Here is a 23,609-nt window from a genome sequence, read left to right as displayed (position 1 = left end):
CTTCGGGGAGGCGCAGCCGGCTCGCAGCCCACCTAGGTCCGCAGAGCTGGGGATTTCGGGGCCGGGGAGCGGTGCCCGGAGCGGGGCCGGGGAGCGGAGCGGGCTCGGGCCGGGGCCGGGGCCGGGGCTCGGGCGGGGCCGCCGCCGGTCGGAGCGTGGCCGCGGGCGCGGGGCGGCGCGGGCGGCGCTGTGCATGCCGGGCGGGGCGGCGCGGCCAGGAAGCGCTCGCTGCCGGCCCAGCCGAGCTGAGCCGAGCCGAGCCGTGCTGAGAGCAGCGGAGCCCGGGCGCAGCCGGCGGCGGGGGCGGGCACAGCCGCGCCGGTGCCGCGGGGGCTGGGGCACGGCGGAGGCAGCGCCGGAATGGGGGTGGCTTCCTGAAGCGCGGGGAAGGGAGGGCGGGAGGAGGCTGGTTCTTGCCTTTCGGTGCCTCTCCGCCCCCCTCCTGCCCCTCTCTCGCTCTCTCTCGCTCTCTGGCAAGTTTGCCGCTGTGCCGCGGCGCCTCCGGAGCGGCTGGCTGCGGGCTGCCCCTGCCCCGCTCCCGGCGCTGCCCGCGGCGGGGCGGGCGGGGACGGCGGCGAGCCGAGGCGACCCAGGGAGCGGCCCCGCCGCCCCCGGGGAAGGCTCTGCTCCGGGCAGCAGCGGGGGGAGGCGGCTGGCACAGACACCGAAGCTCCGCCGCCCACCCCCCGGCAGCGCCGCAGTCTGCCCAGCGCCGGCAGCCCCGGGAGATGGTGACACATGAAGCGTGCGGGAAGGACCATGGTTGAGAGGACCAGCAAGTTCTTGCTGATCGTGGCCGTCTCGGTGTGCTTCATGCTTATCCTGTACCAGTACGTGGGGCCGGGGCTGAGCCTGGGTTCCCCCAGCGGCCGCTCCTACTCGGAGGAGCTGGACCTCTTTCCCACGCCGGACCCGCACTACGTGAAGAAGTATTACTTCCCCGTGCGGGAGCTGGAGCGGGAGCTCGCGTTCGACATGAAGGGCGAGGACGTGATCGTCTTTCTGCACATCCAGAAGACCGGCGGCACCACCTTCGGCCGCCACCTGGTGCAGAACGTGCGGCTGGAGGTGCCGTGCGACTGCCGGCCCGGGCAGAAGAAGTGCACCTGCTACCGGCCCAACCGCAGGGAGACCTGGCTCTTCTCTCGCTTCTCCACGGGCTGGAGCTGCGGGCTGCACGCCGACTGGACCGAGCTCACCAATTGTGTGCCCGGGGTGCTGGACCGCCGGGAGAGCGCCGCAGCCAAGACGCCCAGGTAGGCACCGGCCCTGGGCCGAGCCCTGCCCGCCGCGCTGGCCCCGCTCCGGCCGCCTCAGCCGCCTCAGCCGCCCGGCCCTGCCCCTGCCGAGCCCCCTGCCCTGCGCTGCCGGCGTGCTGTGCCTCGACCTGCCCCGAGCCTTCCTTCGGCTGCTTCACCTGTCCTCCCCTCCCGTCCTCCAGGCTGTGCCCTGCTCCTTCCCCCTGCAAATTTCCTGCTCTTTGCCTCCCACGCACCTCGCACGCTGCGCCCTGGAGCCCATGGTCTGCTCCAGCAGCCTCCCCTTTGCCGAGAGCATCTTTGTGCTGGTTACTCTCTCTTTTAAGCGTTTAGCCTTTACCTCAGACATGGCTTGCCACCTTTTAACAGCCGTTTGTACCCCACCCTTAGTCTCAAGCTTGTCTCTGTAACCAGCTTTGCCCCGACCCTTTTCCTCCGGCTGAAACTGCTCTCCCGTGCAGCCGAGGAGAGGCACACGAGCCCAGCAGTGCTCATGCTTCTCTCCTCGCTTTACTGCCCCCCGGCTCCACACAGCTTTTTGCACATTGCAGAAAACACTCCTTAAACCCCCTTTTTATGTTCCTTGCTGTTGATCTCCACGGGAGACCTGAGTTGGGGGAAGCACCTAGCCTGTACTTGTTCCTTGAGTGTCCTTGCTGTGTGCCCCAGGAGGGAGCGAGAGCCATCCTAAAGCACCCTCGGTGCATCCGTGTGGAACACCCGGTCTATTTCTGCCCTGTGAGCCCATCATTCCTCTGCCTTGGTCTCTTCATGAATTATAAGCTTATAAGAGGAATTTTCTGCTTGAAGCACTGTAGTAAAGACACTGGTGTATATTGAGATATCCAAAAGATTGTGTTATTTTAGCTCAGCATACTGCTGCCTTTCATTTCACCAGACAGTTTTTAAAATTATCACTATTTTAGGAACTATGCACGTTCCTTTGACGTATTACTCATTCTATTACAGCACTTTGTAATCTGTTTGCCTTAAAGTTTCATTCAAGATCTTATGCTAATATTTGCTTATGCCATATACTTTATTTATAGGTGTGTTAATATCATACATAATCCCTTTAATGAAAAGTGGCCTTTAAGTAAGCACGTTTAGGCATCATATCTGTGTTTTCCCTGCGTTTTTAAAAAGCAATTCTTAATGATATTTCTTTCCTTGGAGCTGGGTGCAATTGCTGGGCTTCTTTATTGTCTCTGTCATGATTGCTGCTGTTTTCAGCCCGTTTCTGTGTTAGTCATCCAAGTATGCTCAGACTGCTGTCGTGCTGCCTGACCCTGCAAACTGAAGTATAGAACTGAAGGGTTGAGGCTCTCCTGTGCTCTCTTATTAATAAAGTGTTTGAGAACACCTCGGAGTAAAATACCCTCTGCCCATCGAGGTTGCTGCTGAGATTTTTGTGAAGTGTGGTTAGGAAAAATGTGCAAAGTTCAAGCCTGATTTTAAAAAAAGAAACAAAAATTACCCGTTTAGTGAACCTTGGCACTTGGCTAACAAACCATTAACCTTATATAAAGACCTGTGTGGGTTTATGAATTGTCTCAGAGCCTTGTGTGCTTCCCTTGGCAGTTTTGTATGAAAATCTGTTACGTGTTCAGTATTCAGCTTTCTTCTATTCAGCAGCTGGGTTTTTTGTACAGGTACTTGAGAAAGGGGCACATCAGGTTGTGAGGTTGCAATTGAATTCCTTACAGCAACTTGTAAGAAGTTGAGAATCAAAAGTCTGCAGCTTTATCTCACATGCTTGTAAATAAGATTTTCCTTGCCATTTGCTTTGGGACATCAGGAACTGTATGCTTCTTAATTGTCTTGAATTTTGGATGTGCAGGAAAAATCATTAATCCTGTGCCATTCCCTCATGTACTCTGCATATCAAGAAATAGTTGTGCCCAGTGTTGTTTCTTGACTTCCTTTAAATCTGAGTTAGAACTTCTTTTGCAGGAGCTCAAGGACTGTGATGTGGAAGCTTGAGATAATCTGTGGTTTATCACCTTGGTCTGTTAAACAAAACAAAATTTCCTGATCATCCTTGTATCCTGGGGATGGTTTAGTGCAGCCAGCTGGTGGCTATTTTAATTATACTGTCCTAGGATCTGCTGGCACCTTGTCCAAAATGTGGTTTATTTCATCCCTAAGAAAATTACAAATAAGAGACAGGCAGTGCTTGTTTAAAATAAAAATTTGATGGTTTTTCTTCATTAAAATCAGATAGTGTTGTGTTATGTCCACTACAGTAAGAACAATATCACTTTATTTGTCCATTGTTAGTGTTGGATCTCTTATGTTGAAATGGGACATCTTTTTAGGAAAGGTACATGCTAGAGAGGCTCCTGTTTTCTAATGGAACTGAACTATGAACATGTCTCTCTCAAAGGAAACAGAAAAAGGAGCAGCAAACAACCATTCTCTCAGATTCTAATGTTATCCAATCTGGATTTTGGAGTGTAGTCTTCAAATTCAGCTTTTAAATCTAATGTATTGGCTGCTGCATTTGTTGCTTAATACAGAGTTTAAACCTTTGCTCTTCCAAATATATGTTTGTCCCCCGAAACAAAACAGCTGACTTGTGATTACAAATAAATCTGCCTTCTAGTGAATGCTGGGAGGCATGAAGGTCACTCAGTATTGCCCACATGCACAAATCATGAGGCTCAAGCTGTTCCCTCTGTAAGGAATGCAGTTCTGTGGCTGCCCAGTGCCCTCCTGCACTACATTCCATAACCTGGGCATGGAACATAAATTTGCAATGCAATTCAACTTTCTTCATTGTTCAGTTGTTCTGTGTCTCACTTCATGATTAGGAGCCCTGGATTGCTGCATTTTTTCCTCTCTTTCTTTCTTTCTTTTTTCTGCATTGATGCAGTGTCAGGGATGGGTGTGTTAGCTCTAATGGGTCAGCACTCCAAAAAAGTGCTGCTTCTCACCCCCTTCCCACCCCCTCCTGGTGACTTGCCTGGTTTGTATTCAAAAGGCTTCTGGACTTGTTGAAGCAAATGTTATGTTTTATACACAGCCAGTGAAAGAAAGATTGATTTGTTTGAGGGTTGTAAAACTTGGGACTCCAAGGAACTCTGAAGTTGGCTGTGCTTATCAGTTAAGTCACTTAGCTGCAGTTCTCTTCGTGGCTTTAGTGGAGGGCAAATTCCAAGATTTGGGGAATGGAGGCCTAGTTATTCCTTTTGCTGTTGGGCAGAAATAACAGTTGCAAAAGGCTCTTTTTAAAAAGAAGCAAGATTAGGATGCGTGCCTTGAGTCACTGTGCTGATATTTCTGCAAGCAGAATCTGTGAGCTGCTCCCTCCTGTTTGTTTCACTGAAAACCTCAGAGATCAAATCTCTTCAGTTGATTCTGGGGAAAAAAAAAAAAAAAAAGCCAAAGTCTCATTTCTTTAATTTGACCTCTAGAATTAAAAAAATCTGTGAAGTGACCCACTAGTGCCTTGTTTGCTCCCAGCACAGGAGCCCAGCCCTGGGTGTTCTGAACTTGGACTTGGAGAACACTTCATCAGTGAACTCGACTCCAATGTGCTGCAGAAGCAATAAAACCAATATATTACACCAAAAGAATTCTGTGTGTTTCCCTTCCTTCCTATTCCCCAAAAAACCCCCTGAACAAACCCCAGCCATCCCAGGCTTTGTTGCTGTCCTGCTGGTTTCTGCTGCCTGGTGAGAACAAGAGCATCAGAGCTGGCATTCTCCTGGAGCTGCATTATTCTCATGGAAAGGATTCAAGGCACACAGCTCCTTTAAAACTGCATTTCTGGGAGCTCCCTGTTGCTGGGGAGGACCCATGGAGCTGGTGGAGTGTTGCTTGGGCATGGCTGGCTCTGTGCTCCCCCAGCTCATTTTTAAATTCATTATTTTTTTAATGAGCTGCCTCAAGACATGAGCTTAGCCTTGGCTTTTTGTATTGGTTTCTGTGCTAGTCTGTCATAGGAGTTTGGTTTCTGAGTTCATCTGTGGACAAAAATAACTAAAGTGTATGCATGCTTCTGGTTTCAGTATTTTTTCTCAATGTTTCACACGTGTAGGAAGAAAAAAAAAATTGCAATCCACAGACTTTTATGTAAGAAATCCATGGCAGGTCAGTAAAACCTGCTGTTATGCAGATCAGTCTCTGATTAGCTATTTACAGCTTATGTTTTGGGTTGGCTTTTTTTTAAAGAAACAATTAACAGGGCTCAGCAGTTTGTTTGTTAGTTTGATTTTTCTGAAGTGTGAACTTTCACAGCTTCCAACTACATATCTGTCCCAGTGCAGGGATCTGTTCTTGATGAGGTTTTTATTATATGTGTGCTTGTGAGCTGCAGAAACACCCTGTCAAGAAACCAACTGTTTGAGAGTGGAAAGCCTCACCAAATCATTTTTATAATATTAGCACTTTTTAAAAGCTTGGGCTTGTCATTCTTTTAGGATCTGTGTGTGTTGGGGGCTGAGTAATACCTGTCTGCAGGGAGCAAGGGGCATTTTTCTCCACTCACCAGTTCAACTCAGATTTGTTTAGCATAAAGACCAGTGGAGAAATATCAATATAAAGCTATTTTCAGTAGCTTGGTTCATCTCTCAAATAAATTCTACTAGACTGATAGGAAAACTTTTTGCACCTGGTTGTGCTCACTCACAAAGCCAGGCTGGTCTTTCACAGCCAAACAATTCTAAAGGGCCAGGTAGTTTTGTAGTGAAAATCTTTAAATTTGACTCAGTTACCAACAAATTAGAACTCTTCAAACAGCTGCCTTAGGTGTGAGGTATTTATTTAAGCTTGATCTAAGCTTCATTATGCCAGGTTTAATTACTCTTACTGGGTTTTTGTTGCTGTTGTTGACAAAGCAAAAGGATGTGTGTGCATTTGTACTGACCTGATTTTTTCAAACTGAGACATTTGGCTGTTTTTCATTAATCTTTAAACAAAAGTTGCATCATGACATAGTAATTTTGTTTTTTCTTGCTTAGAAGTTTGCAAACACTCTTTGTCTGGACATCAGATTTTGCCTTTTTCTGGTTATCATTTCCTGCTCTCCAAATAAAAGTTTACAGAATTTGGAGTAAACCCTTGGATAATCACCTCTTCCTTTTTTTTTTTTTTTTCCTGTTGTTTTTCTCATTTTTATCATTTGTTTATGCCTTTTTTTTTTTTAACAATTTTGAAATAATTATTTTAGAAGAGCTGGCTTGAATTTTATTAATAACTGAACTGGATGGTTTGCTAGATACTCCCATTATAAGGAGAGTAATTTAGGACTGGTCCTCTGTAGATGCACATGGGTTCCACCATGCTAGTGCAGGCATTTTTGGGGTGAATTACTTAGCTATTAGACTTTGTAACATTTTGTGTGACCCTTCTTGGCCACAGCAATGCCAAGCCCAGTTTTCAGGGCTCTGCTGAAGGCTCCTGGTTTTGCAGAGTGAGATGGAGAACACTCACCAAGGAATAAAACCCCAGTCTGATCTCCAGCAATGCCACCATGTCAGCTTTGTGCTTCACAGGAAGAAATCTGTGATGGAAGGAATTTGGATTTCATTAGTGCTGAAGAGGCTTTAGGTGAAAAACAGCATGAAAAATTTGATGTTGCTTGATGGAACAGCTGCAGAATTACCTGGTGTGACTGGGGAGGGGATTGTGGAGAGGTGTGGAGAGGACTTTTCCTGCAGGAGGCTGGGGTTGGGTAGGAGAATGTGAGCTGGACGAGGTCATGTTACCCCTGGAGAAAGCACTGCTGGAGAGGATGAAGTTACAGCTGGAGATGATTGCAATGCTGCCTCATCCTCCTCTGGTGGCCCCTTCCCTCCTGGATTTGTGGGGTTAGTCCTCATGGGCTTGTCCAGCAGTCAAGCAGAAGCTTTTGGCTGCCTGTAGTAGAAACTGGAGCAGTCTCAGCTGGGACCTGTTTACTGGAAAGTAATTCAGGATATGCAGGGCTGGAGTTAGTTAAGAAAACTTCCTCATGAGTTCATTTCAGAGGTGAGGTTGATGTGCCTTACCTGAGTCATGTTTGTGCACAGTGCCCACACTTCTGGCTGGCTCCAGAGTCCTTGGTGACTCCTTGCCAGGATGTTCCTACCCCAGATGTTACTCCCAACAAGGAACAGCAGAGCTCCAGAAAAATCAAGATAAAGCTAATCAAGAGGGGTTGTGGCTGTGCTCTTCTAGTGACTTTGACCTGGAAGCAAAGAGTAATGAGAGAACACACCTGATTTTAAATTTGCTTAGAAATACCTGTCTTATCAAACCTCTGACATCCATTCAGAGTCTCCCTGCTCTACATCCTGTTGTCTTTTACAGATTATGGCTTTTGTAAATATTGGGAACTGGGAGAGCAGTGTGGACAATTGCCTTCAGCCACTCAGAGAACCAAAATCCCTGGGTTTATGTCTCTTTTATTTTTAACTTACAATTATTTGGAAACAATTTTACCAAATTTGTGGTAGTAGCACTTTAAATAGGTAATATTTTGTGCTTGCTTTAGAAAGCCAGAGTGACACAGTCTAACTCCACAAAGGTTTGTTTATTCTTTTATTTCCACAAAGTGCTAGAACAGAAAGGAATTTTCTGTTATTGACTGAAATTGTGCTTTGTCAGGCAAAGATGAAGCATGGTCTTTAATTCCTAATATTCACAATAGTGATAGCTACCAAGTCAAGATTTTTGGATGGAATTTCACTTGATGTGGACAGAAGGGATTGATACTTCTACATGAGAAGCAAAGACCTTCATAAACTGAGATGTTACTGGGCTTGGAGAATAAAGAAAGAACTGCAGGAAGAACACGGAGCTAAGTAGCCCATTAGAAATTTGCTTGTTTCACCAGTGATGGCAGACCTTAAAAGCAAACAAACAAGCAAAAAAAACCCCACCCTCTGCTTGTTGTAAAGGAATTGAAATAGAGTGGTGAGGAAACATACCCACTTGAGGCCACACAGCTTCTGTAATCACTGTTTGATGTAGTTCTGTTCCCCCTTCTGTTTCCGTAGCAGAGCACTCTGCAGGAAATGCAGCCCTGAGAATGTCTCTGAAGAGTCCTTTGGAGAGGATTGTCACAAAGAGCCTGCAGCACCCCTGTGCTGAAGCAGTCAGGTCTGAGATGTGAGCAGGATGCTGCACACATCCCCTGTGCTGCTGCCAAAGGAGGAGCTATTTCCCTGTGCATGTCTGCTGGAGCCTGGCATCTCTTGGGGCTGGGAAAGGGGTTTTCAGCAAAGGTCCAGATGAAAAGCATAATAGGGTTTAGTTAAATTCCTACATTTAGTTAAATTTCTGCATTTATTAAATGGAATGGTCTGTGTCATTTCTGTGCTTAGTGCTACAGAAGTACAAGATAAGATTCTGGATGGTGAGAAATGGATTTGTAAAGTCACAGTAGTACTGTGTAGCAAAAGCTAATAAACTGAAAAACATAAATAATTGTAACCAAGAAATAAGGTTTTTTTATAGTTTAGACATAGTATAATATATATATAGTTTAGTATATATACTTCTTCATCTCTTCATTGAGACTGAGAATAAAATCTTTTAAAACACCTCTCAGTTACCCCATCTCTATAAAAACTAAAAAAACCAACACTGCATGTGTTTCATCCCTACAAACTGCTGAATAAGGCCAAGGATATGAGATATTCTGGGGCATCTCTTTTTCAGTGTTGTGTTCAGAAAGAGTTAAGAAGGTCCCCTTGTCCACCTTTGGCTGTAACCTGAACTTTTTAGCAGTACTAATTATATCTTAGCAGTTCTAATTATAGCATTCTTTCACCTGTGTATCTCAAAGCCTCTCAAAACTTTATAGTAAATGGCATCTGGTGTTATATTAATTTCAGACTTCAGGTCTGTGCCTTCATTTCAACCTAAAGGCTCTTCAGGGGTCTGTCCTAAAGCTGGCTTTGGCCATAAATCTCAGACTTTCCTGCCCAGTCACTTGGGGTCACTTTGGTTTCTTCACTTGTTGTTAGGTTGTTAGTGTTTGGCTCTGTTTTTTCCTTCCTTCCAGCCTTTTAATGGTGAATTTTACACTGTATCCCACCTATGTTTTTCTAGAGGAAATAGTTCAGATTTTCCTGCCAGTTTAAACAAGAAAACAGTTATTTGCAATTAACTTTTTGTGGTCTGACTCTGTGTTTTATTCCATAACTAATCTCCATCCCATTAAGCAGAGATTCTTTGATTACACCTCACTGCAGACTGAAATACTGTGATCACTTTTATGGAGCTGTTCTACATGAGGGGGAAACCTCAGAGCTTCCTGAGCAGCCTTTGCATTTTTGTTTTTAAAACAGACCAAATTTCCTTTTGCTTAACGTTAATCTTCAAGTACTAACAAGATGATTTGAGGTTTTTCTGCCAAATAGGATCACTTAGAGTTTGAAAATGCATGGTGACTTTGCAGTAATTTCAGATTTATTGAAAAGGACCTTGCTCCTGGACAAGTGCTAAAGATTGAAAAGTGCTGCTCCTTCCATATATTGGAGTTACTCTACATATCAGCCTTAGTTCTAGTTTATTTATGCACACATATTAGATTTCTGATAATGCTAAAGATTGAAAAGTGCTGCTCCTTCCATATATTGGAGTTACTCTACATGTTAGTCTTAGTTTAATTGTGCACACATAGAAGATATCTGATAACAGTGAAATATTCAGGGACTTTTGGAAGATTTTGTGAAAAGCATTGCACTGGTCATTCTTTTATTTTTTTAATAGAAAAGTGTGGCTTGTATTTTTTTCCTCTCAGCTGTCTTAGAAAATTTAAACATCCAAGCAAATACTGTAAGAGCAGAATCGACTTTTTTTTGTTTAAACTAACAGCTCTTGCTGCCATGACCCCCTTGCTCTCAGTAAAGATTTTAGTTGGGATACCTGTGACCCTGTATCAAAGCATCAGGATAAAAATCAATGCCTCACAGCTAAGACAAACAGCAGCAGCATGCTGACTCACCAATTTCCTGACAGGTTTTGCTTTCCTGCTGGAGATAGACAAAAGTACAAGCAGAACAGGAATTGCTGAGTATAACCATTATCAGTAAAGCATCCCTTCTGTTAACATGGCTTAACCACAAAAGACAGGATTACCTTCTTCTGTTCTCCTCCTCTTTCTCTTCTCTTGCCTTGTTTTAGGCCTTTGAAAGAGAAAAGACAGATGTGAAGTGGGTAGCTGTGCAGGGAGGAGGATGGAACAGACTTATTCTGGCTGCTGAAGGGAGTGCAGGAGGGGTCTTTTAGATTAAACCCCCCATTAAGGGGAATACTTCATCCCTGGTGTACTGCACAGAAAAGAGATATACAAATGCAATATGGCACAAAATTAACAATACCCATTGAGACGTTTAAGGTAAAAAAAGGTACATTTATTTTTGGACTTTGATATTTATAGAATTTTCAAAGTGACTATGAATTAGAAAATTAAATACTTCTCTAGTTACACTAGGTAAACTAACAGTTCATCAATTCTCTTTCAAAAAGAAAGACAAAACAATCATTATTTACATTTAAAAAAACGTAAAAATCTCCATTACAAAAATGTAAACATCAAAAAGCTTAAAAAAACTTTAAAAGAGCAGGGCAACAATATACAAATGCAAAAGGAGCCCTTTCAGGTAAGGAAATGCCTTGGCATCTCCTCTAGGAGGGCAAAACTGGAACTTCTTGTTCTGAGCACCTGAGAGAAAGATTCTCTCATTGGTTATGCTCCTCTGGCTGGTGTTATTATTTGTACCATATCCAAAATAAATCATCTGAAGTATTTTTTTTTCCCCACTGAAGTTTTCTTTGGTTTCTTTGGCTGTATTTAAAAATGACACCACCTTTCTGTGTGTGTGCATACCCTGACTCCAGTGGAGCCTCAGACCTGGCCAGAGGCAGTGTGCTGAGGTCCTGTATTTTTAACAACCAGATTGTCTTACACATATCATGTCTCTGGCTGCTGCTACCAGTGGCTTTGATTTTGAAATGTAATATTACACTGAATGCTAATGACTCAATATTGCCCTTCATTACTAAAGCCATTATTTAGGCCCAGCATTTAATCCTGCACTTTTTCCTGTACTTTGCAAATAGGCTTTTTCTGAGCAATGTGTTATTTCTTTATAACACCTGAGCAATTTTATTTCCCATTCCCTGAACTAATACTTTCTTTCAGTTGCCATCATCTTGTACCTTGATTGCTTCAATCTATGTTTCTCAGCTTGATAAATTAAGTTTCTTTCCCTTTAGAGGTCTCTTACTGCCTAACCCTTCTCACTCTCATAAGTTCCCAGATTTTTACTGGCAGGGCTCTTTTTGTTCTGATATTTGAAGAGCTCCTTTTGTAATAGGTCAGAAAGTTTTTGCTATGCAAAATATAACTGTGCCAACATCAGAAACAGCTGTTGGTCTGAACAGTCAAATTTAATGCAGTCAATACAGTTAAATATTTTTGGTGAGATACTGCTGCCTTCTAAAACTTCTCAGAAAGGGTTGTTTTCATGACTTTGACTAAAGTGGATGAAGCTGACACCTGTTTATGGAGGCAGTCATACATAGCAAACACATACCTTGTAGAAACTCCAGAGTAGCCAATTGCTATTTGCAGCAGTTCCACTTCACAGGTCCCAGTTTTCAGCCTTGACTCTTCAGAATTCACTCAGGCTCCAGGCAGACAGTGTGCCAGCAGTTTATATGAGCTTCATTTTCTGTTTTTGAGACAAAATGACACTCCAAATATTGAAATGGTGACACAAAAATCACTGAATGATACATGAGTTTGAATTTAAAATATGACCCTGCTGTTGGCTGTTTCTGTTAACACAGGGCTGGCTATAGGTGATCTCCTGTGTGTGCCTTGGGGGTGCCAAGAAGGGACTGAAAAACAGCTGCCACAATTGTCTGAACTCTGGTTTAATTGCATGTACAAGGACTAATGTGACTCCCACCAAAAAGGGATTTTCAGGGGGTTATTCAATGGCAGGAGGAGCTGTAGTTAAATTTTGGGTGTAAAAGGAGCAGCTGAGGTTTGCCATACAACAAAAAAAGAGGTCATAAGAGAATAAGGAGGAATTATACATAACTTGTGTGGACTAGGATTTTCAGGATGTAGATGGTTTGTTAGTTACCAGTAAAGCTTTTTTTAAAATAACTGTAAAGTCTTTGATCTTAGTGAAGACATAGTTTCAATTTATTGCCTTTCTTTCCACCTAATTTCTTTGCCTTGGGATTTGCTGCCAAAACTGTGTGCAGTTCTTTAAAGAAATAATATTGGACTACAGCATGCAAGAAAAATACTTGAAAAGTCTATTGTGAATCAATAGAGTTTGTGAGACAACTAGCTTAGAGAATTTTAAACACATTTGTCCTCCCTCGCTTCTAAAACATATTTAGTTTTTTTAGCTACTACCTGCAAAGAATGTATTTTTTTTATTATGATTTAGACAGCTCCTCAGAAGAATAATTTGGCAAGTTCTGTGTAACTTTCCAACTTTTTTTCCTTAGTGTTAGCTGCCTCCAGATGACTGAAGAGGTCGTGGATTTGCCTTCAGCTGTTCTGAAGGTTTGCCATGCTGTGACATGCTGCTTGCAGCAGCTGCTCTGAACAGCAGTGCATGAAAAAGAGAGGTGTCTTTCCCTGAAAATGCAACCAAAAATCGGGATTAGTGCCTGGAAATGGATGAACTTGTGGTGGCTGTGATATAGAAGTTTGCCACGTTCCTTTGAGAAGGAATTTTGTTTGGAACTTTTGGGAAGCAGGTTCCTGTGTGCTCAGCAGTAGCGGGGGGGCATCTTCCCTGGACATCCCTTTCTCAGAAACATTTCTGCAGCTTTTTCTGCACTATGCTTAAGCCACAGCAGTTCTATCTAGGTGTTAACCTGTCTAAAACAGCAGCTCCTGGGAAGAAATATTCCCTTGGTTGGCTGGAGTGTTTGCACAGTGCTGTAACAGGAGCTGTCAGCAGGAGCAATGCAATTGTTTTGTCTGAACGTTCGAAATGGGCTGATGGAAACAGTTGTGCTTAATAAGATTCCACTGTCTGGAAAGCAAACAGGAAATCATCCATCCCATTTCCATCCCAGCAGAAGGCCCAGCCAGGCCTGTGGAAGCTGGGCATTACAGAAGCTGGATGCCTGCCCAGGTTCATTTGTTCTTCAGGGAAGTGAGCAGAGACTGTTCTTGGCCTGGCTGGCTGTCCCAGCTTGCCCAGGCAAGTCTCAGGTTTGTTTGACAGTGCCAAGACTGGGTTCTGCACACTGTTTGCACAGCCAGCTCCCAGGTGCTGAGCTCTGAGGTGATCCTGCATGAGAAGGGCTGCTGGGCACCTTCAGCACAGGTTTTGTGCTCACAAGTGCAGGGGATGCTCCTCTTGTGGTGTCTGGGGGAGCCAGGCACTGCTCCCACCTTGTGTCCCAGGGAGCATCTCCCCTGTCACTGAGCCAGCAAAGGAAGCAGCACCACCAGCACACACATTTGTTACACAAGAGAAGATTCTTGCCATACCTGTGAGTCTTTGTTTGTGAACAGCCCAGGTATCATCCCTGAAAGGCAGCAGAGAACTGTGCCTGATTTTCATACTCAGGGAAAACTGTTCCTTGCCATCTGACCTGAAAGGCTTCAACAAGAGTTATTTTTTATTATCTGTTAACTGAGGTCACCTTGGAGCTCTTTTGAAATATGTTGCCTGTGCTGGTGTTCACAGGGGTCCCAGGATGAGGGAAGAGATGAGAATCTTGACTCTGTTTCAGAAGGCTGATTTATTATTTTATGATATATATTATATTAAAAGAAAATTATATATTAAAACTATACTAAAAGAATAGAAGAAAGGATTTCATCAGAAGGCTAGCAAGGAATAGAAAGGAATGGAATGATAATAAAATCTTGTGACTGACCAGAGAGTCTGAGACAGCTGGACTGTGATTGGCCATTAATTAAAAACAACCAGATGAGAGCAATCAAAGATGCACCTGTTGCATTCCACAGCAGCACATAATCATTGTTCACATTTCATTTCTGAGGCCTCTCAGCTTCTCAGGAGAAAAAATCCTAAGGGAAGGATTTTTCATGAAATGTGTCTGTGACAGTTGCCTGCATGAGAAATGGGGAAATGTTTGTATCCCAGTCTTACTTTAGCACAGGTGAAAAGCCATCACCTGGCAAAGGTGTGTAAGGGGTGTTGTTCTTGAGGACAGTATTGTCAGGATGGGAATGTGAGCACACTCTGCTCCTTCCAATTCCTCTGCAGTGTAACTGGTAATCCCTGTGCCATTCTGAATGAGATATTATTTGTAATTTTTAGAAATGCAGAAACAGAGGCAAAGACTCGATTGTTCACCATGGCATCTGCCAGGACACCAAATCTGTGACAATATGAGTTTGTGGAGTGCTCATCCATGTGAGCAGTGGGTTGTGCCTTGCCACAAGCTGTGTTGTACAGCATGATGCAATTGTGGGATCTCCTCAGGGAATGAGCTTGCATTGGACTGTGTAACTTGGTAATTGAGATTTTCAGTCAGACACTAGGATCTTCTAAATCAGATTTCTAAACATCTGGAAACAAATGCAGAAGTAAATCTTCCTGCAGGCTGTCCACAGGATGACTGCTTCCATTTGGAAATCACTTCCCCTTAAGGTTTTCAGTCAGAATGCCTTCTTGGGGAGAGCATTTTCTTGTTGGAGGGGGATGACTTCACACTTGAGGTGTAGCTGGCCTGTAATGACAATATAAATCACAGTAGGAGGGGTGCAGCTGCAATTTGTAAAATGTGCTGGATGATCAGCAGTCTGTCCTGCCTGCTGCATGGATTGTGGTTAGCTGTGATGAAGCCCTGCTTGTCAGGGTATCACTCAGTTGGAAACCTCACAGAAATTGAAGGATGGATTCTCTGAATGTTCTGGAGATGTGGGATGCTTGGTCTGCCAAATACTTCAGGCAGGATGCATTGACCCCTTTCCTAATTAGGATATTTCCTGATTCTTGTGAATTTCTGAAGTTATTTGGGGATTGTCATGAAAAGTCTGTTTTCTGGATTGAAGCCCAGCCAATCCCAAATCTGGAAATAACTGCTCATGAGAGCAAAAAGAACAGTTATATTTGTCAGCTCTACTGTTGTGGGTGAGATTTAGAGACTCTTGCCTAGTGCAGACAGGATCTGAGAGGAGTTTTCTCTTATGGAAATAAGTAGAAATACTTGCACACCAAGGAATTCATGTGGCCCTTCACTCCTTTTCATGGGAATCTGCACTTGTGTTGGGATGTTTGTGAAAGTTTAAACTAAACCAAGTTAAAATAGATGCATTAAATTAAAGCTGGATGCTCTACCTGTATGAACCATAACATGCTGAATTATTCTGTAATGCAGTATGTGCAAAAACCACCCAAAACAGTAGAGATAGGAAGCAGTGCTGGCAAATTCCAAAGGTGTCAAGTTATAAAGTTCTTAAATGCTTCAGGAATTACTGCTGGAATATTCCTGTCTTGAGAACAACTCTTTTTCATGTGAAGTGGTCTCTGTGGGGTCAGTGAGGGGAGAATATGTGGAGGAAAGCACTGGGCGTTTACAGCTTCCCACAGGATAAAGCACAAACAGTCCTTCCTTGCAAACATCCAGTTACTGGGTGTGAGCAGGAACTCAGAGCCTTATTCTTAATTGAGAATACTGGCCTCTTGCTCCACAAAATAGTTAAGCAGCTGTTTATAGCAGTGAGGGAGCTCAGAGGAGGAGCTGGTTATACTGATTCATTCTGGTAATTGGCTTTTCTTCCCCCTTCCTAGTTCTAAGTCATTTAGGGACTATCCTGCATGTCACAGAATCCTTTCTTATTTTCCATTCTGCTTCATGATGTAAATTGAAACAAAGGCCTGGTTGTTTAAACTCTGTAAAAAAGTTTACATGCTTCTAAGCCTGGCTTTTAAATCACACCTCCAAGCTGGATGGAAAAGCTACAGGCAAGTTTTGAGCAATTCATTCTTCACTGTGTTCTGCACACAGCTGATGGCATCACAAGAGGGGCAGGAGGAGAATTAGCATGCAGATGGTTTTTTAAAGTGCTCTGTCTGGTTAGAGGTGGAGCTGGGACCAGGAGCTTTGAGGTGAGGTAAGGAGATACCTGGAGCTGTCACCCCCAGGGTCACGGGATCAATGCTGAATGTGCTAAAAGCTCACATGCTCCTGGGCAGTATTTTCAGAGCTGCTCTTGGGTAGCAGATGTTCTCTCTAAAATGTGACTGTCCATATGGCACCAGGCATATAAATAGGGCAGACCCCTATTTCTTTTAAAGCCTTACTTGAGCTAGAAGATAGCTCAAGATCAGATAGCTCAAGCTTAAGATTCTATCTTAAGATAGAATGAAATGGAGGAACTGAGCTATGCAAGTGGCCAGGTCATTTGTGATGTTCCAACACTTCCACTGATGGTTTCTGCCTTCTCCAGGTGGCCTCTGTGGCATGCCAGAGTGCTCCTCTGCTCTTTGGAAATAGAGGAGTGCTGGTGGAGAATGGGACAGAGGTGTCACTGCTCTTGAAGCACATTTGGACCTTGCTCTCAGTGTCCAAACTGTGATCCTGACATCCCTGAATCACCTCACTGCAGCTCTGGGATTCAAGGACCATCCAAACTTACATCCCAGGGCTCCCTGGACACAAGGACCAAAAATGTTCCTCTTACTCAGGTTAGAAAAGTTGTTTTAAAGGCTACAAAATGCAATGTAGGAGAAACCTGGCCTTTAAAATGAGAGATAGTCACAGTGGCCATCATTCAGTACCTTGGGCAGGTACTGGGTGTTCTTGTTCTTCCTTTCATTTCTATGGCACTGTACAGCTCTGAAGAAGTTTTTATAGAGACAGTGAGTTGTAAGCTGGCCCAGGACACAGGAGCAGTTTTCTCACACGTGTTTGAAGGCAGAAAGAGACAGTGTTAATACCAGAAATAAACATGGATCTGGGCTTTAAATATGGAGTTCAGCTTTCTCAGCATTTGTGTAGTTTTGATTCCTCCTTTAGCTTATCAGAGTTCTCTCTGCTTGGCAGAAGGGAGGTGTCTCAAGAAGGAGCTGTTTGGGGAATTGCTCCATCCTCTGTGCATTAACTCTTCTTTCCACACAGGAGCAATTACAATTTTTCAATTTTTTTCTTTCTTTTTGCTAATTGATAGCTCCATCCCTTACCTCTTCATGTCTGTTCCTGTACATAAGGAAAAAAAAGAGCTGTAGATGATGTAGGAGGGTAGAATGTAAGAAAACAGATAGTGCAGAAGGCAATCTCACCCCTGAGGAGCTGCAGCTGTGCTAATTACCAAAGATTAGGAACAGGCCACAGCTGTGTCTAATAAGGATGGGTGCTGTAAAAGAGTGGGCTAGCTGGTGAGGAGAGAGTTTTTTGGCTGTGCTGTGAGGAGCTGCCCATGAGAAATCACTGAGAAAGGATGGGAGCTTTGTAATAAGATGGCAACATGTAGGTGCCAGCACTTAGTAACTCTCAGTGTGAGAAAGATGGAATTCATTCTGAAAGCCACAGGGTTAAGTGAAGCTGTCACAGGATTCTGAGCCACTTCTGAAAAAAGGCTGGATTTAGTTTCAACACTTTAGTAATGAAATTCAATCATGAGGAGCAGTCTCAGGAGAGGGGCACTAACTAAAGGTCTTCATTTGCAGCTGTCTCCTGAGAGCTCAGAGCTGAAATGGGGATAAGGTGTCACACTGAAGATGGTTTGTGTTATTGATCTAACCTAGAGTGGACAAAAAAGGACTGGTGTGTGACAAAAAGAAAGATTGGGCTGTCCATGCAGGATTGTGGCTCAGCACAGTTGGTTTCAGTGGCAATAAAACAGAATTTTTGGTGCTTTTGAGTCTTTTCTGGCCTTGCATGGCAGCACTGCTTGGGTTTATGGGTGTCCAGTGCATCCTGCTGGAAAAGGTAGGCATGAAGAGGGCACGGGAAGGTGCCTTAGCTCACTGGCCAACAATCTCCATTTGCCTTCAAGCCTTTTCTGGCATCAGCCTTTCTGCCATGCCTCCAGTGAGAGTGCAGTTAATCAGTTAATTTGTAGGGTGCAGCCTCAGCCAGGTTGTTTTCTGGGTTGGACTAGCCCACATCCAACTCCTGGTGTCCATGAGCAGAGAGATGTAGGAGGTTTAGGTTTTGGGAAGCTTTGGCAGGTACCACACACATGCCAGAGGTTCTGGAAAAGCAGGTTTGGATCAAAGGCTTTGAGGACAAGCATTGCCACTGCCTGACCTTTGAGGGTCACTGTGTCTGAGCAGAGTGCTGCCCAACTCTGAGCTTTTCAGCCCTGTGGTTTTTGTGGTATACAGGCAGAAGGTGTGATGTGATCAGCTTCAGCAGCTCTTACGCCTCTATGCCTGTAGGAGTCTTTAGCAAGAAGCAGCAAAGGTGTCCATCAGAATTTAGGAGTTTGGTTTTCTGTCAATTGGATTTTTGACTAAAGAAAGAGATAGTGATGCCCTCAATAGCAAGAAGGCTTCCTTCTTTTTTTTTTTTTTTTTATTTTATTTGAGAAATATAAAGGGATGGAATACAAGAGCATGGTTTATTCTTTTGTTTTATTTTCCCCTCCTTCAGAGAACAGATGTTGGAGTTATGCCTGGTCGTTCCAGTACTAAACACGTGCCTTAAGCAGCAGCATCACTGAATTAAAAAAAAAAAAAAATTAAAAATAAGAGAATGAAAAGTTGCATGCTGTGCCACAAAGCACATATGAATGTAGACTTGCATTTCTGAATTTTGGCAGGAAGCAGGGTGGGAAATGCTTTATTAGAAGCCTTGTCTGAAGAATCTATAATTGCACAATTTAATTGTGTTGGGAAGGAACTCTGGCAAAGTGCTTGAGCTTCCATCACATGTGGACATCTGTGGGCTTTGCCTGTTGTAGTCCCATGCCCTGCACACTGATGGTTTAAGAGAGCAGTGTTTGCTGACTGGGAGCAGGGAGGTGGAAGCTAAACAGAGGAACCTTTTCAATTCCATCAGTCCTACTCTGGTGTGCAGCACTGCCTTTTCCACAGGGGTTTGTGTGTCCTGTGGAGTGTACCCCTGTTACCTGTGTGGATATGTGTGTAATGATGTGATTCTGAAGATTTTCCACATGCTCTCCTTTAAACCCAGCTCAAACTGCATGCAGAAGGCATCACCAGTGCTGTGAGAAAGCTCTTGAGGCTCTGCTGAGCTCCCTTCCCATGCCAGCTGTCCTTCAGAGCCCAGGGCCATAAACTGCTTCAGGGCTACCTCAGATTAAATTGGCAGTAACCTCAGAACTTCTGAGTGTCTGTGCCCCATGGCAGGAAGGAATGAATCTGACTCCATGTTCTCAGAAGGCTCATATATTATTTTATGATACTATATTATATTAAAGAATGCTATACAATACTAAAGAATACAGCAAGGATACTTACTGAATGCTAAAAAGATAATAATGAAAACTCCTGACTCTCTCCAGAGTCCCAACACAGCTTGGCCCTGACTGGCCATTAAGTCAAAACAATTCACATGAAACCAATGAAATAATCTCCAAACACATTCCAAAGCAGCAAAACACAGGAGAAGCAAATCAGATAATACTGGTTTCCTTTTTTCTCTGAGGCTTCTCAGCTTCCCAGGAGCAAAATCCTGGGCAAAGAGATTTTTCAAAAAATATGACAGTGACAAGTGTCCTCCTGACTACTCTCAGTTATGAGCATTTCTTGCTGTTAACAAGTGCCAGACCTGGGATTGAGTTTGGTGTGGAGAATTTGAACCCTGCAGGCAAACAGGACAGAAACACCCACCAAGCTCAGCAGAAATCTCTCATGGTGCCAGATCTCTTGGTGTCACACTTGGCACAGCTCAGAGCTCAGTCCTTCCTTCCTGCCTTCTCTTGAAGGATGCTCCTCTCTTTACCTGTGTTACACAATTTCATTTTTCAGGGCTGCTGGTTGTAGATTTACTCTCCAAAATGTCATTCTGCAAGACTGGAGGGGCATTGCTCCAGCACCAGGAGGGATAATGTCACTCCTGGTTTTACTCACTATTTCAACACTCAATTTTTGATGTTTATTTTGAAAATAACTTTAATTTTTTGCAAACCTGGCCAGCCAGCACTGGTGGCTGAGGAGCTGCTCCTCTCACACGTGTTGCACTGAGATGTAGTTTGTGAGGATTGCAAAACCATTTGGCTGGCACCTGCCAAGCCACTAATTTTTCCAAAGCTTTGCCTAACAAAGTATTTTATGACATCCAGAGATCAGTACAAGTAGACAGTAAAAATCTACTATGTTTATTTCTTAATAATATAAACAGGCCCATTATATTCTGTGCATACATATATATAAAACTGGTTTTTAATGGGAAATGAGCAGCTTCCTCATCTTTTGTAGTGTGTTACAGATGTTCACTGACAGAGGCTCAGACAAATCTTTAATCTTAGAGGGATTAAGTTTGGTTTCATCTCTTTCTGAAACTTTGAATGTAATATTAAAATGTAACGTGTTTCATCTTGGTTTCTTAAGAAGTACACAAATCTAATTTCTAAAAAGAAACTGGTAGAGCTCAGAAGTACCATTTTATAATGGCAATAAAGCAAAAATTTCTTTAAAAGAAGCCTAAGAGGGATTATTGCTTACTGGCCCTTTTTTCAATACAATAATTGGGAACAGTGGGTTAAAATTCTCTTGAACTTGTCATGTGATTAATTTTCTGAGCATCCTGAACTGTGTGGAGTTTGAAAACACATACATTAGTGGTGTGTTGCAAGGAACAATTTAATTTGTATTTTTCCTACATTTTCCTTGCTGCTCATAGAATATAATGAATTATCCTCTTTAACCTGGTGGGGGTGTTTTTCTGCAGTATTACTACTGAGAATAGGTTTAGACTTAGGCCCCTAAAATCACAGTAAGCTCAGAGTTTTTCTTGCCTTGAAAAACCTGCTGAGCATCTCAGAGGGCCAAGCTCTTAATAACTGAATAGTCCAGATACATCAGTTGTTTTTTTCCTCTCTTATTCCTTGCCTTAATTTCCTTTTCATTTTTGCAATCTGAAGTTGCCATTTCTAATTTTCTGGTATCTTTTGTCATTAAAGTTTACACATGAAAGCAGAAATTACTTCTTTTTCTGCAGAATACTCAGAAGGGAACAGGTCTTTCCTGTTAACCCTTGAGGATTTTGGCAGGTGCCCTCTAAGCAGAGTCAGGCTCACCTGTGAAATGCCAGGGGAAGGAGCTCACAGGTGGTCCTTCCTTGCCTGCTGCATCTTCCCTACAGCACTTGGTTCTTAAGGTATTGGATTTTTCTGCAGCAGAAGCATCAAGGAGAGAAGTGCTCTCTGCCTTTTTCATTTGAGTTCCCAGACTGCTGGGGAAGATGGGAAGAAGACAGGTAGGCATTATTGCTGCTTTATAATTAGGTCAGTGACTTCAGTTTGTACCTAAAGGGTTGGAGCTCTAGCTGAGTCAGTGGCAGATCTGCAAAGGCAACTTTATTTTATTTTGCTTAATTTTGTTTTGCTGACAGATACATTAGCTGCTAAGGAGAGAAAAGCTTTGAAATGAAGCTGCTGTGCATTTCAGTGATCTTGGCCTTGTATGTCCCTATCAAAGTCTTTGTTTGACATTGTTGAATGTTTTGGTTTTTAAGAGTTGGGTTTTGGGTGGATTCTTACAGTTCAGCAATGGTCAGTGCAAGGCAGTGAGTACAGACTGTGAACTGTGACTGTCCTTTTGGAATAAGAGTTTTCAGAATTAAATATGAAATGAATTGGGCTAAGAAATGGGAGGATGTATAGAGAAAAGGGGTGGCAGAGAAAACAGAACCATTGACAGCAGGTGCTTTACAGCTCACACCCAAAAATTGGCATTTCTCCATCTGCCCTGGCAGCCACTGCCCTTTTACCCCTGTGTACCCTGGGGAACTCTTAGCACTGAAGGGAAGTCACCCAGGAACTCCAAAGCAAATTATTTTAAAGAAACAGATGAAGAGATCAAGTGAGAACATTCCTACCCATGGTTATTTCTAAGGGAGGTGGGGAGGAGCTGTGAGCTGAGAGAAGAAGAGGAAGTTGACAAGGGAGATGTTCTTTATTTCCCTCTGATTCACCACCTAAAAATCCTGCAAAATGTGAGCCTGCCTTATAACTGCACTGGGAAGGAAAGGCTCAGTGATTCATTTTGTTTGTTTTAATTGAAGACTCACTGGAAAAACAACTTATTATCTTAATAAGCCTGTTCAATGTTGTATAGTAAAGCCCTTTACAACTACCATTGTGTTTCCTCACCCCAGAGGTATAAAGCCTATTTGTTTGCATCTGTGAAGCATTGGCAATCACCCTTTCATGGATTTTCAGGTAGGTATGTGAAAAATAAGAAGCATTTAACAATTCTTGCTAAATTATATTCTTGGGCTAATATGTTGAAAATGTGATGTCTGCAGTTTGAGTTGCATTAATAATTGTGTGTCCAAGGTGTCACCTCAGGAGGGCAGGGAGAAGGCAGAGAAGCAGGGTGGTTTGAAGGCTTTGGAGGTTTCATTCCATCAGAAACAAATCTCATTGTTATTTTGTTGTCTGTGTCCTTTTCTATGCTGCAAGCACGTCTAGAGGAAGTGGAAATTTCATGTTTGGCTTTCCTCACTCTTCAGTCCCTGAGTGTTGAGTCAGCTTCCTTTCAAAGCCTCTGGTGGCACGAGAAGCTGTGTGATATAATTGCTGCTGCTTGGGTGGGTGTTTGAAAGGCATTCTGCTCCAGGTTATTGCTCCAGTGCTGGGTGGTTTGTATGGTTCAATTTGTTACATTTTTGAAGTGATTTTTGAGTGGATTTTTTTAGCTGGATCACTAAGAGCAGAAGTAAATGATATATTTGAGGTCAGAACTCAAGTGGGGGATAGAGCTCTGTGTTAGATGTGGATTCTTTAATGAAAAAGGAGGTCTAAAATTAAATCACCTACCAAGAAATACGAAGTTGAAATAATGTGCAGACAGCTGAAAAGCACAAGAAGATCTTTTCTTTCTGAAATGAAATAGGAGAGTTGGTGTGATTTAGTGGCAGGTCAGCACAGAAGATAGTGTTATTGCAATTGTCAGTGCCTTTTCAAAGGTGTTGGTGTTTTTCAGATCTCCTGCCTGTGAAGGGTTGGATTTTTGGTACTGCCATGAAATATATTACTACAGCACAGTAATTTCCAGTTGCTCTTGCAGCAACAGCTGTTCTATATAAAGGTTTCAGATTAAAGATGGGGGAATAGAATAGTTATATAAATATACTCTGCTTCTGTTCCTGCAGAAAAAAACAAACTGTAGTGGAGACTCATAAATCAAAGGAAAAGGGAGCATGCCTTGTGTATGTTAAGTCAGTTTTGTGGCCTGAGCTTGTCAGTCAAACATAATGAAATTCATA

General features: G+C 43.4%; 1 protein-coding gene across 1 annotated transcript in view; it reads left to right on the top strand.

Annotated features, from left to right (window-relative positions):
- The first annotated feature begins 404 nt into the window (after positions 1-404).
- HS6ST1 (heparan sulfate 6-O-sulfotransferase 1) overlaps positions 405-23,609 on the top strand; it is a 187,355-nt gene continuing 164,150 nt past the window's right edge. The window contains exon 1 of the mRNA XM_050978076.1: positions 405-1,256. Coding sequence (XP_050834033.1) covers positions 739-1,256 — 518 coding nt within the window. The 5' untranslated portion in view covers positions 405-738. The remainder of the gene's footprint in view (positions 1,257-23,609) is intronic.

This window comes from Serinus canaria, chromosome 9 (assembly GCF_022539315.1).
Source record: "Serinus canaria isolate serCan28SL12 chromosome 9, serCan2020, whole genome shotgun sequence".
In the NCBI taxonomy this organism is placed as follows: domain Eukaryota; kingdom Metazoa; phylum Chordata; class Aves; order Passeriformes; family Fringillidae; genus Serinus; species Serinus canaria.
The sequence above is the reverse complement of the archived record's forward strand: the minus strand, read 5'-3'. Positions and strand labels throughout refer to the sequence as shown.